At 40.3% G+C, this 15,689-nt stretch overlaps 1 protein-coding gene across 1 annotated transcript; it reads left to right on the top strand.

The window, feature by feature from the left end:
• Positions 1–14,090: 14,090 nt before the first annotated feature.
• Positions 14,091–15,425, top strand: LOC139458676 (uncharacterized). The gene has a single exon (XM_071240089.1). It carries the CDS (start codon positions 14,091–14,093, stop codon positions 15,423–15,425), a length of 1,335 nt encoding a protein of 444 aa, XP_071096190.1.
• Positions 15,426–15,689: the final 264 nt, after the last annotated feature.

Below are 15,689 nucleotides of genomic sequence, written 5' to 3'. Positions count from 1 at the left end.
TGTAAATTCTAAATTTTCTTGGGCAGCACTTTGTTTCAGTTTGTGGCAAAAAGTGGTGATTCAAGTGTACACTCTATTCACTGTACCAAGCTTAGCCCACTTGGTAATGCACTTGATTTAAACTTTGGTAAAACAATTAGGCTATTATACTCCTAATCCTATGCTGCTGGGTTTTCGGTAAAAAATCAAATTTTAAGAAAATATGGACCATCATGTTGTTTAACGCAACACTATGATATTGGTCTCTAAAGAATAGTATTGACCAGACAATTCAGTGATTGTCATGAGCATCAATCTATGCAATTATGCATACGACAAGCATGGGTTGCTAAAGACTAGAGTCATGTAAATGTTCGAGCTTAGTAAGGGGGAACTTGTACAGACTGATGCTGGTTGGGGTGCTTATAGGTTGCATCCATGCAGAAAAACCCAATTAATTTCAGGTATTAATTTTGGATGGATGTTGGCAACAGTCAGATATTTATGATTTTACTACTTTTGAGAAATATTTTTTGCAGAGTATCTAAATATTGTGATATTTCAAACATTTTTTTTATTTTCAAATTATATTATATAAATAACATATTTGTAACATGCTGAATTCAACCAGATGTGCAAGCTCACAACGGTACATTATGGATCAGTGTGCGGTCATCTTATTCTTGAATCCCTGGGGAGTATCTATCCAACCCCAGGTGTCTAAAGAGGTTAAGTCACATTATCATCTCATTCTACATGGTAACTGCTTGGTGAGCAGAGGCATATTTCTGAAAAAATCACTTCCCAAAGGAGACCACATGTAACCTAGTTTATTTTTGTGCAGGACTGAAACCTAGAAACTCTCGGAGGTCACCCATCCGCGAACTGTCCATGCTTCTTACCTTTGCCTGACAAAGAATGGCTTGCTCAGAACCCAATGAAAGCACCTTGTTAAGCAGGGTTTACTTTTAAGAGTATTAAAAATATACACCTACGGAAGTAAAGTACCACTAACTGTATATATTCATAAAAAGTATCCATTTTGAATAAATGTAGTTTATTAATTTTTGGAGGAAATACATTTGTTATTTTTTACAAAGTGACATACTCATATTGAAAAAGAGAAACCAAACTTTGTGATTGGACGACCTCATTTTTCGCTCACTCTGCTTTGCGACGTATGTTTAAACTCAGTTCTTGTGCCCATCAGGCGGATTATACGGTGATCTTGTACCGAAGTTCCAACAGGTATCACTGGCATATCAGACCTCTATTAAATTGAGATCAATGCCATATGTAGATATTTCTAAAAGATACAGGTCAGTTGGGATATGTATGTAGCTTCCTGAGGCAAGGGAGTTAACTGACTAAGAGTTACTTCCCTTGCCTGGAGAAGATGGGGCATGTGATACTGAAGGGGTGATGTTTTCCTGTTTTCAGGTGTGTATATACAGTGTTCAAACTGCAGCGTGAAGGGTCAGGGGTCCTTGACATGGCCCTAATGCTACAAGGGGTCCTAGATTCATATACCATATTCAACGTAATAAGCGCCCCACTCTTATAAGCGCCCACGGCAATATTTGCTAATATATTGGCTTGTGAACAATCCCAATAAGCACCCTTTCCGATTGATCAATGTACACAATACTTATTTATTTGCGTATAATATGCACTCATGTGTTATATGCACCCTGAATAATGGGCAATTAAATTCTGGAAAAATATATCTCTCGTATATAAACATTTCAGGCTGTCGGCATAAACCACGAAATTTATCTTTCAACTCTGTTTTTTCCCAAAAAAAATTCTAATTTTGAGAGCGCCCTGGGCGCTTATTACGTCGAATACGGTACTTGGGGAGTAAGCTTCAAGGACCCTGCTCAATTTCCAACACTGCGTCAGTTTGGTGAAACAATGTCAATATCTCTATCCCATAATATGTTTTGAGGTACCATGCCATGTTAACAACCCCGTTAAGCGACAGTATACTGACTCCAGTGAGTTGAGTATGGTTTTACGCCGCTTTTTGCAATATTCCAGCAATATCACGGAGGGGGACACCAGAAATGGGCTTCACACATTGTACCCATGTTGAAAATCTTCGGCATGATGAGCGAACGCTTTAACCACTAGGCTACACGACCGCCCCCTATACTGACTCCAAGCCGGCCATCTTTGTTTTACATCCCCTCAATGCTGATTGCCAGTCAGGGTAACAACATGTACCATTTAACGTCTTTTGGCATGATGCAGCTGGGATCAAATCACTGGCCATCCACTCTCCGGACACACAAAGGGAAAGAACCAAGGCGGTATAAAATATATCACAGGTGTTTATTTACAGTTAAATGTATACAGCATCAATATAAAGTATGAACATCATGATATGAGTCGTATACACAAGTGCTACATGCATGGCATGTAATAACAGTGTAACATACATCACAAACAGAGGAGACGCTCCAATACAGTACACACTGTACATCAGCCTCCTGCCCTGACTTCAACAACTGGCTTGTGTGAGTGAGTGAGTTGGGTTTAACGCCACTATTAACCGTATTCCAGTTATATCGCGGCATGTCAGCTTAATGTGAGAGGAAAGCACAAAGTGACGCAGGTCTCAGACGTTTACCACTTCGGTGAAACCCACGAGCATGGGTATGGTGCTGACAAACCTAGAAACATGATCAGGACAAACCGGGATTCGAACCCACAATCATAGGTTTCTGGCTGGCCCAAGGGACGCAACTCTGCACAGTGAATCGCGGCGTCTTAGACGGCAGGGGCCACCCATGCCCCCCAACTGGCTAGAATGCAACCAATCAGGTAAAAGAGGTTTAAGCTACATGGGCGGATAGAGAGGATATATATGGGCGCATCCCCCCTTTTTATTTAAAAAAAAAATGAATTATTTCTGAATAAATTACCTCCAAAGACAATAAATAGCTCTTAATTTTCAACCCACCCATTCAAAAAAAGCTGTATCCGCCCATGACCTAAAGCATTGATTAGTTGCATGTCTTCAGAACAGTTACTGCTTGGTTGTTTTATAGAGACATGATGGACAAACACGAGACAACAATCTGAAATGAAACCACAGAATGAACCATGTTTGGTTTGTAAAAAATATTATTTACTTGTTAAATCAGCTTGTTTAATCAAGGGGGTTTATTGTGATCTAACCACCTCTGATTGACCTATCAGAATCAAGTAATTTCATGGTAGAATGTGTGTCATTACCTTATTCTATGAGGTTTGTTATATTTCTAAGTTTCATCAAACACATTTCTGAAAACATTTAAACTCCTTTAAAATCTAACTGGACAAAAGCCATGTTGCTTGTATCCTCTCACGCATAACTGAAGTCACACTCACTGAGGTAGAGAATTATTGAGACAATCAGCGGAAACAATTTGACAGCAACACTAAGAATAGCTAATGAACTAATTCTAATACAGCCTGTACGAGTGTGTATTGTAATCAACCTTGTACTTTCTCTTCAGTCGACACCTAAAACAAGTCTGTAGAACTATGACACTTCTTATTGCCATTACACTAAACAGTTTCCACAGTTCCATGACATTCTTTCCATCAATGAAGTGCTTCGCTCTTACAATTCAATAATGTTATGTCAAATGGTATATATGCTACTATACAGTCAATTCACTTAACTCGTCATACTCATATACAATCGAACAGTCCACTCTTTTAGTCAACATTACAAAAGGCTAGCCAAATACAATGAGTGCGTGAGTGAGTTGGGTTTAACGCCACTTTTAACAGTATTTTAGTTATATCGTGGCATGTCAGATTAATGTGGGAGGAAAGCCCGAAGTGATGCAGGTCTCAGACGTTAACCACTTCGGTGAAACCCACGAGCACAGGTTTAGTGCTGACAAACCTAGAAACATAATTGAGGCGAACCGAGATTCAAACCCACAGCTATCGGTTTCTGGTTTGCCCATGGGACGTATATCTACACAGCGAATCGCAGAACTTTAGACAACTGGGCCACCCGTGCTCCCTAAATACAATGAACTTGTCATACCCGTGTACTGTAAAATAGGCAACTAGGGAAATCTTTCTTCCAGGGATAATAAATTCAAGTGAAACTATCTGTTTCAAACCTCCCTTGGACAGTCCTCGAGGTTACAACTTATGGTTGAAATGTTCCATCAGTATGGAGATGATAATAGCCCCCCAAGAACAATTTGCCACATGTTAAAAGGGGATAATTTACAAGTACCTTCTAAGGAAGAATGCATTAAGTTTGAATAGCTACATTTGGCCAGACCAACTTATTTTGTGACAAGCCTACCTTAAAATTTGTGAATGTAAAAGCAAATTAAAAGCGTGTTTCAAAATGTATGTGTAGGTAAAGTTGAGAAGACCTATTTCAAGAGTTTGTCTTGGGAAATAAACCTGAAAACAATCTGGCTTTTGCATCACTGTCCAAGTCATAAAAATTGAGCCATTTTTCCTGATCACATGCTGACAAAGACGAGGATGGGCAAAACAAGGGGAACCACACCCCATATATACACCATCAGGTATCCCGACCTATATACGACCACCTTGTAGGACAGACTGTCAGTCACACCCCATATATACACCGTCCGTTATCCCGCCCTACATACAACCACCTTGTAGGACAGACAGTCAGTCTCACCCCATATATACACCGTCCTTTATCCCAACCCATGTACAACCACTTTGTTGGACTGTCCAATCACACCATTAGCTGTCCTGACCTGTCCTACTCGACAATTGATTGTCAGGGCTCGATTTAGCTATACATAACATGCACAAGTGCAACCTCTTATTGAAAAATGCAACCTGATATCTATATATACATGCACGATTCACATGATTCACCTGATGATGAAGAAGTGAGTGAGTGAGTGAGATGGGTTTAATACCACTTTTAACAGTATCCCAGTTATATCACGGCGTGTCAGCTTAATGTGGGAGGAAAGCCCAAAGTGATGCAGGTCTCAGACGTTTACCACTTCGGTGAAACCCACGAGCATGGGTATGTTGCTGACAAACCTAGAAACATAATTGGAGCCCACCGGGATTCGAACCCACAATCATAGGTTTCTGGGGTGCCCAAGGGACGCAACTCAGCACAGCAGATCGCTGAGCCTTGACTTGGCCACCCGTCCCAATCGACGCAATTGCGATACGATGACATGCATCAACCAAGTTTTGTTAAGTTATCTCTTATGGTTTCGGAGTTCGTGTACTGTTGTTTAATTAGCTTTAAATGAAGCCTAACATGATTCAGTTCCATTGCACTATCAGATACTATTTGTTTGACAATTCTTCCAAACAATAGGTCTACCACCCCAAACTGGACACTCAACATGTTATCAATGACGAGTAGTATATATATATATATATACACACATGTAGCACTGACAATCAAACCCCGACATTGGCATATTCTCGAGTATATGGTTTTACAGATATGCCATAAGACAGATATTAATACACATGAGTTTGACATTTTGATTATATGAGCTATTGGCTTAAAGACAGGAAACTTACTCACACTTTTCACAAAACATAGTCAAAACTACCACCAACAGCCAACATCACTGGGTCTGTTGACAACATCACCCGGTCAGTTGGCAACATCACCCTGCCAGTTGACAACATCGCCTTGTCAGTTGACAACATCGCCCTGCCAGTTGACAACATCGCCTTGTCAGTTGACAACTGACCGGTCAGTTGACAACATCACCCGGTCAGTTGCTGTCATCACCTGGTCAGTTGACAACATCACCCGTCAGTAGCTGTCATCACCTGGTCAGTTGACAACATCACCCATCAGTTGACAACATCCCCTGGTCAGTTGACGACCTCAACCGGTCAGTTGACAACATCACCTGGTCAGTTGACAACATCAACCATCAGTTGTCGACATCACCCGGTCAGTTGACAACATCACCTGGTCAGTTGACAACATCAACCATCAGTTGCCGACATCACCTGGTCAGTTGACAACATCACCCGGTCAGTTTAGAACATCACCTGGTCAGTTGACAACATCACCTGGTCAGTTGACAACATCGCCCGGTCAGTTGACAACATCACCTGGTCAGTTGACAACATCACCCGGTCAGTTGACAACATCGCCCGGTCAGTTGACAACATCACCTAGTCAGTTGACATCACCTGGTCAGTTGCTGAAATCTCTAAAGTAAGTATTATGCATCTTCTGCTGATGTACACAACATATGTTATTAATTATACACATAACAACAAACATGACTTCAGTGAACAAACATGGAATACTCTACCACACACTTGGCCCCACAAAATGCAACATGGCTTCTCACCCCCTGTATCCAAGGATTACAGGAAAATTAAATAAAACTGTCACTAAAATTGCTATGAATTTCAAGAAAGAATCAGAGACCATGGATTCATATATATTGTGAAATTTTAGTGAAATAAGATTTCCACTAGTGCTCTGGACCAATTTTCAAATAACTCAGATTTTTAAAGCTGCACTCGAGTCTTGATATGTATTCAAGCTGTTACTATCTAAATGAACACAATATTCATCTCGTGTACACAAGAGTACACTAAAATGATAAAGCTAATACAGGGTGCTGATAAAGACATTTTGATGTAAACTTCTCATATTTGGTAATGACTTGGGTCAAAATGCCCTTCAATATGCAAATGCGCAATATGAATGAACTTTGTGTCAATTGCAATCTGGCGTCCTAAACTTACAGCTTCATCCCCGACACTACACTGATACAGACACTTGTAGCTGCAAATTTGGGGATCAGCCAATGTGTCTAAAAGGTACTGCAGAATCATGAAACACAGTGATCCCTGCATGACAGCTGTCACATGTTTGTTTGTTTGTTTGTTGTATAATGCCGTACTCAGTAATATTCCAGCTGATGACAGCAGTCTGTTAATAATCGTGTCTGGACCAGACAATCCTGTGATTGATATCATGAGCATCCATCCATGCAACTGGGATATGATGACATGCATCAACCAAGTCAGCGAGCCTGACCACCCGATCAGTCTCCTCTTACGGCAAGAGCATGCAAATGGAAGACACTGAGCAATGCACAAAGGCTGGCAAGACCTCAACATGCTCCCACAATGCACCTGCAGCCCACACTGCAACTATAAGCTGACAGCAGAACCAACAGTACGGACATACTCCGTGTAAAATACAGGAAATCATTGCAGATAGCAATTCACACTACAGCTTTACAAACTCGGACTGCATCAATCCTACTATCTTGTTAGAAGACTGTGAAATGAGGTAGAAGTTCAGGCAATACCGGTGCTACAAACTGAACTAACACTACATCCTGGTCTAGCCTACTGACAACAGTGCTGGGAGCCCCTGACATAGAGCAGGGCTTGATACAAATGCTTGTGTCTCTGGAGCACACCATGCCATAAACGTCAAATCTATATTCACTGTTCTTTCATTTTTAAAACAAGTAGTGACTTATACTTGACTCAACTTTTGTGAACTTTCACAAATACAACCAGACGGTCTTGTAATATAATGACTTCCCTCTCCTCTTAAGACACAAGAACATCTTTTCCTAAGTAAGGATAAGAATTTATGGATGAACAACTTCTTTATTACAATAAACAACATCTTTTCCCACCAAAAATTATTTCATAACTCTCCCGAGTTGATTAAATATATCAAGGACTTGCTCAGCCAAGGCATTTAGATTCGGTTTTGATTTCATAAGTGAGAGAGGTTGAGTGACAAGTTTGGGATAAGAGAGAAGGAGCCATCTTCCTGAGGCAAGGGAGTTAATTTACTATAAAAGTCCAGTTTCCACCCTTGACAAACTAGGCTGGAATTTCTCGACACCACCAGTAGCTATGACGAGGAATGTCCCTTTTATGTCCCTCAAATCAGATTACACCTCTCATATCACTTGCATTTGCTTTAAAAAAATAACGACGACACCCAGTCAAGACCATCTGATTGATAATCAAGATCTGTATTGTGATAAAACGGGTCTTACTACACGAAGTGCATCAAATCATGTGAGCACCTTAATTTGAAACATGAAAAGATTTGGAAAATATCTTATGATGCCGAGTTGGCGGTATACATGCTTTGCAAATCCTGCAATTGACTGAAATCTGCACGGCAGTTTCCGAACCGGATGTTGATTTCGTTTCAAGATTTTGATTGGACTATGTATAGACTCATTCATCCTCCCAAACGTAACTCCATAATTCCATCCCAGAGTGGCAAGGGTGGCAACTGGACTTTTTACAGACAGTTAACTCCCTTGATACAGGAAGATGGTACACCACTTCTTAAACAAAGCTTGGCAAAGGGGACCAGGGACTATATTATAACAGGAGGGAGGTACAATACCTGATAATTGATGATGTGTCAAGATGTGAGATAGCATGTTAAACACTCATTAATTGCCTGATAACTGGATGGAAATACGTTTCAACTTGTAACAAGAACTGCATAATGAACCTCACAGTTGTTTGGGATTAACTTACATTTAACACAACAACAATGAGCGCTCATTCATGACTTAGAAGTAAATATACATACAGTTAGCCCAGCAATACGTCAGTGAGGTCAACAACGTTTACAAATACAATTAAGATCAGACAAGTTTTGTTTTGTTTTCATATGAGCTTTTTAAAGAAGTTTGTAAAGTAAAAAAAAATAAAATTAAATAAAATAAATAATAAATAAAATTGCTGTTTTTGAAATGGAACAATGTTTAAGTAAAAGACTAAATCAAAACTGTTATGGGAAGAGCTTTCATAGAATATTTAGTGAGCCCTGATAACATCTTATATCTTTTTTTTGCCTCTTGCCATTTGGAAGATTATTGATACAAAATGTCTGAAATAGGGAAGTAAATTGTCACTCGTTGTGAAGAAAAGCCTACATTTTTCACTCATTGGAATAATGCTAGTTATTCCCGAAACAATTCAATATCAAACATTGCCAAAGCTCATCTTAGTAAAGTAACAGTTCCTAGTGTTTATAACACATCACAGTTTCCAGGAGAGCAGTATAGAAATGACAGTAGTTTATCCTTACAAGAGTTCACTGACTTTTCCCAGTTATTTACACCTTCATTTGGGAACTAAATATGTGACGATTGCCAGCACTAATTACTTCGTCTGCCCAAAAAAATTTATCCTAACTCAATTTAATGTCACATCCTTGGTTTTGATTTCATCCAGACCACGGCAAGATAACACAGCGAACACAATGTCAAGATGTAACAATGGAGGTCGGGGTAGCAAAGGGAGACAATCCTTGTGGAATACCGTACTTCTAAACCTAGGCGTAATCCCTCAAACAACAAACATTCCAACACCATTGCTAAGTTCTGGAATATATTTTAAGATGTAAGGGCAAAAAGATAGTCTTATCTTACAGCGGAACATGACCAAATATTGCAAAAATAGAAAAATAACATTCAAAGCATACACACCACAAAATATGCTGATACCAAGTACTATTTGGCATGTATTTATTGTTATAACTTTCCCTTCAAAGATTCCTGTTATCAACACAGTGTTCAAATTTTGCCTCTTGGCAAAATTAAATCCACAAAAACAAGAAAAATTGCATCTGATTAAAATTCAAAGACAATAACCCACAAGCTGATTAAATCTGCCACAATGACAGTTTTGAAACATTGTCTTAGCTTCATACGCAAATGTATGATTGTGAAGTTGAACATAAATTTAAAAAAATAATAATAAACAAGTGTGAAAAAAATGCCAGTTCAAGATGTCAAAATAAAAAAATACATTTAAACATTCATATAAGCTGTGTATTTATGTAAATACACAACAAAAGTAACCACTACCCACTAAAGTTTGACAATTTCAGAAAGCCAATAGTATAACAACACTCTTAGTAAAATCTAAATATTGGTATACTTATCCTGCATTTCTCCATAATACATCACATCACTGTCTATAGGTATATGCATTTAGGAGTAATGCAGGATAAGTAAAAAATTGCATAATTACCCCAGTATCCTTTTCATCTTGTGTACCTGTATCCCTACAGATCGTCACTTACTAATCAGTTGCAGGGATGACACATCCATGTCCTCTACTCCTGTGACTAGTGCATTACCAAGGTGCCATGTCTCGCCAATTGTTAATTAGGCTTAGAAAAAAGAAAAGAATTAGTTCTCAGGCAATGACTTTTGAAAATATAGTGTGGGCAGGTGGTTGGTTTTTTTCTTGTTCAAACTAATATGTAACCAAATGAACAGTCGTGTACCATCAACCCGGAAAGGGCCTCCCTACATAAACAAGCATACAAACTTCTATTGCTGCCATGACATGAGATGAGCAGAAATGCAGTGCCGATGTAAAGGGAGGTAACTGTGTGCTATATTGGAATGCTTCATTCTTAAGTAGATGTATTAGGATTTTTTTAAAGAAAAATTTAAATGGAAATAAAAGTGAAACGTGTGGCTGACTTTATCATGATGAAAGCGGTGCCTGAGAACCAAGACTATTTTTTTTTAAGCCTGAGACATACATATCGCTGTTGTGAGTTTATGCAACATTACCGACTTGGGGCAACACATGAACAGATACAAATTCGAAGACACCTGAAAACCACTTTTTTAAACAGAATCATTCTTAAAAAAATGTCTACTAATTGGTGTTAAAAATAACCAATAGAACAAATGAGAAAAATATATTGAATACCACAAGAAAACTATCAATACCCAATTTGAAAGATAATTTGCGAGAAATACTCAATAGCTCAAATTACTATCCGGTGCCCCGGAAACCCTAATTCACACACATGAAGAAAACCCATGGACTTCTAAGTATGTGTTAAAACAGGCATAGTTTTTTCAATCTGAAGTTAACATGACAAACAGTTTTTCCACTTGACAAGAGGGCAGTCACATGACCACAAAATTGATGTTCATAAGTGTATGAATGACGTTAATCACGAGACTGTACTGTTGAAATGACGTAAACACTGACAGACTACTTCCACATTCATTTGGGAACCCAAGCAAGAAAACATATAGAAGCATTGTTTCCGATAATTTAGAGCCTTTAATCTTGAGTCCGAGAGTTTGACTGCACAATTGTTCATGAAAATCCTCGCTACAACCCATCCTAGTGAACAAAATAAAGAAATGCACATCCAAACTATCTTAGTATCGACTCGATCCGTGTCTAGGCTGACAGTGACAGTCTACAGCAAACGATGAATTCACCTTGGTGTCTATTTGACACATCTTTAATCACCTTTCAATGATCGTCCACCTGATTAATGATGACTAAACCATGTAAAGCTCCGAGGTTTGACCCTCACTCTATCATACTCCAATGAACTCACACAAAGTGAAAGTCAGTTCTTAAATAATTAAAATCTGGTTTCAAATATACATCTATGGTAGACATTACTATCCTTGGCTAACACTCCAGCAAACATGAAGCAACTTGATAGCATGAACTGAGTGAGTGAGTTGGGTTTAACACCGCTTTTAACAGTATTCCACTTATATCACGGCGTGTCAGCTTAATGTGGGAGGAAAGCCCGAAGTGTTGCAGGTCTCAGACGTTTAAACCCACAAGCACGGGTATGGTGCTGACAAACCTAGAAACATAATCAGGGTGAACCGGGATTCGAACCCACGATCGTAGGTTTCTGGTGTGCCCTAGGGATGCAACTCTGCACAACGAATTGTGACGCCTTGGACAACTGGGCCACCCCTACCCCCAATAGCATGAACTGAACAAACATGATAGTGAGATTGAGTTGACAGGTGCTTGTTTTTTCTACTGTTCTATGCATGTTACACTTATGTTTGACTGCAAACAGATATGACAATGTTCTCTACTTCTTCATGAGATTCACATGTGTTTTGGACATATGAAATATACAATGTTCACAAGAAAACAGAACTTTAGGATTCTTAACATCAATCCTTGACACTCTTGTACAAGATGAATATTTCATGTCTGAACAAATAATCAATAGATTTAATTTTACAAAATAAGTTCACATCATTTAGAAAATGAAACTCTTTTGTGCACCAGAGCCTTGTAAAACCAACACACAACTTGAATGAGAATGTATGAATTATTGCATTCAAGTGAATATGTGTACTTCAGAAGAGACAAGATCCAGCATTAGAAATTGGCACTTGTCCTGTAGTGCTAGCCAAAGTGACCAATAGTTAAAGTATCATAAGGAACAGTAGAATTGTGCCATTTTTAATGGCTTTGCTATATGTTATTATAAGGACTAATGGACAAAAACTGTTACTTTCTATTGCTGCAAAATCAGTCAAATCTTCAGAAGTATACAATTCATCAATCTATTCAGCAAAGACAATCCGAATCATAATGACATAATATTAATACCCCAAACAAATGGGCGGAATAAAAATATTCATACACAAATCATATAGATAATTTGTATTGTTGAAAAAATAAAAACAGAATTCTGGCTCTCAAAGTTAAAATACCATATCCAAATGTTTTTTTGTTTATCAACACTTATAAACTCTATGTAAAAGGGAAAACATAAACAACTGGCTCCTCCCATGATGCAATGTGCTCTAAAGATATTGATATGCTCTGTGTGGCTAAAACGGCACAAAGTTGGCAAAAACAGAACCTCGCTCAAGACGAAGACGGCTACTGTTGTGCGGTGAACATGACGACAATTCGCAGGCTTCAAAGACGGTTTACCTCTCCCAAACGCAAACACAATGCTTGCTGTCCATGGTCCAGTGATGTAAAGAAAATATGATCAATGAATAAACCATGAAAAAAGCATATTTACTACCACAAAAATCCTTCTTAACTTATAAAATTGATGTGCCGTTTTTCGCTCGACAATCAGTAGCCATTTTCGCTCAATGAAAACGGTGACGTTCTGCTGAGATGCCGTTTTAGCCTGAATCCCCCTCATGGGGATGAATGTTTTATTATTCATAGTGTTTCCTTCATATTATTGGAGCAAGTGCATATTAATAATTCATGGGTTTGAATAACTTAAGTTCCCCCATCATACAAACCTGTAAATTGTAGATGAGGAAACGTTCAAAACTGGGGTTGTTTTAAACTTCCTTTTTTCCTTCTAATATTTCCAAAGCATTTTAACATTATATTTTAACACTGCAATCATCAATTCATCAGTAATGTCAAATTAAACATTAAAGCCTCTTTCTCTTTATCAGTCCTGTTATCAGTGAAATACAAGTCACCTTGACCAAGCCATCACATTAGATATTTCACATAAAATTGAATTGGGTAATTATTCAATTGGGAAACATTGGCTGCAGAGTTGGCCGAATATCGAACAATACTACCTCTATTACATACAAATTTCTCCCTCACACCTCTCCAATTCATCTACCTCTAGTATGAGATGAGGGAAAAAGTGATATGGCTGCCATTGTGATGACACGGCGTGGGTAGTTACGAGACTACTTGGCGGCAACTAATTGTGTGTATTTGACAGTGAAGAGGACGTCTGTTGAAAATCGGAAAAATTTAGTTTGTGTGATTGAAGCCACAATACAGGATTAATGCCAGATATGTAATAGAGGTAGAGGTTTGGTAAGAATTATCAGCCTCTGAGCAGGCCTAGATAAGTCCTTGTAGTGGAAGCAATGTATGATGAAGACAGGAACAGAGGCAGTGAAAGAGGCAGTCAAGGAGACTAAGACGTTAACAGAGGCAGTCAAGCTCGTTAAAATCAGATCTTAGCCCGCTCCCGTTACACACAGATCTGAGGACATCCCATTACTGGTCACGTCGGAACAACCCAGAATGTCGCTTACCAGATCAGGAAAGTGAAAACCGAGGTATTCCGAACAACCATTATGAGCTGTTCGAAAGATTCCAAATAGTAGACATTGTCTATCTTTTGCTTCAGTGGGATGAACAATTAAATGAATGACTTTCCATAGCCCAAGGGAAGTACTTTGTCAAGCGCTATCTGGAAAGAAAGTTACTATTTTGAATCTAGTAAAGCTCGAGAAAGCTGCTTTCTGATTGGCTCAAGCTGAGCTTCTAGTTTGTGGTTGTTGAAGTTCGTGAAACGTAGTTCATCTGGGATGTCTTCAGATAATTGTTTAGTGGTAGCGAGACTGAAAGGCAGTCAAGGAGGTGGTCAAGGAGCCATGGAGGTGGTCAAGGAGACAAGGAGGTGGTCAAGGAGCCAAGGAGGTGGTCAAGGAGCCAAGGAGATGGTCAAGGAGCCATGGAGGTGGTCAAGGAGCCAAGGAGATGGTCAAGGAGCCATGGAGGTGGTCAAGGAGACAAGGAGATGGTCAAGGAGCCAAGGAGGTGGTCAAGGAGCCAAGGAGGTGGTCAAGGAGACATGGAGATGGTCAAGGAGCAATGGAGATGGTCAAGGAGCCATGGAGATGGTCAAGGAGCCATGGAGGTGGTCAAGGAGCCATGGAGATGGTCAAGGAGACATGGAGGTGGTCAAGGAGCCAAGGAGATGGTCAAGGAGCCATGGAGGTGGTCAAGGAGCCATGGAGATGGTCAAGGAGCCATGGAGATGGTCAAGGAGACAAGGAGATGGTCAAGGAGCCAAGGAGGTGGTCAAGGAGCCAAGGAGGTGGTCAAGGAGACATGGAGATGGTCAAGGAGCCATGGAGATGGTCAAGGAGCCATGGAGGTGGTCAAGGAGCCAGGGAGTGGTCAAGGAGCCATGGAGGTGGTCAAGGAGACATGGAGGTGGTCAAGGAGCCAAGGAGATGGTCAAGGAGCCATGGAGGTGGTCAAGGAGACAAGGAGATGGTCAAGGAGCCAAGGAGGTGGTCAAGGAGCCAAGGAGGTGGTCAAGGAGCCATGGAGGTGGTCAAGGAGCCATGGAGATGGTCAAGGAGACATGGAGGTGGTCAAGGAGCCAAGGAGATGGTCAAGGAGCCATGGAGGTGGTCAAGGAGCCATGGAGATGGTCAAGGAGCCATGGAGATGGTCAAGGAGACAAGGAGATGGTCAAGGAGCCAAGGAGGTGGTCAAGGAGCCAAGGAGGTGGTCAAGGAGACATGGAGATGGTCAAGGAGCCATGGAGATGGTCAAGGAGCCATGGAGGTGGTCAAGGAGCCAGGGAGTGGTCAAGGAGCCATGGAGGTGGTCAAGGAGACATGGAGGTGGTCAAGGAGCCAAGGAGATGGTCAAGGAGCCATGGAGGTGGTCAAGGAGACAAGGAGATGGTCAAGGAGCCAAGGAGGTGGTCAAGGAGCCAAGGAGGTGGTCAAGGAGCCATGGAGATGGTCAAGGAGCCATGGAGATGGTCAAGGAGCCATGGAGGTGGTCAAGGAGCCAAGGAGGTGGTCAAGGAGCCAAGGAGATGGTCAAGGAGACAAGGAGATGGTCAAGGAGGCATGGAGGCAGTTTCCAACCCTGCCATCATCGCATGCCGTGACAGCAGATAGCCCACAATGTTCAATACACGTTCCTCAAGATCATGACAAGGACACTTGATGGAAGTAAGGACACAACAGACGCAAATCATTTTCATGTCTCAGCAGACCAGGGGGCACTGACCCATCACATAAACATAAACAACAGGCCATTTTGCAGACTTACCTCCCCTCCCAGCACACACATCTTTCATTTCAAAATACAAGAGTAATGTTTTCCAAACCACGATCAACATGAAGAGATGAATATCAGTAAGTAGTTATGGTGGTCTGCTT

The sequence above is a fragment of the Haliotis cracherodii genome, unplaced genomic scaffold (genome assembly GCF_022045235.1).
Source record: "Haliotis cracherodii isolate W230 unplaced genomic scaffold, xgHalCrac1.p SCAF_13, whole genome shotgun sequence".
In the NCBI taxonomy this organism is placed as follows: Eukaryota; Metazoa; Mollusca; class Gastropoda; order Lepetellida; family Haliotidae; genus Haliotis; species Haliotis cracherodii.
This window is presented reverse-complemented; position numbering and strand designations above follow the sequence as displayed.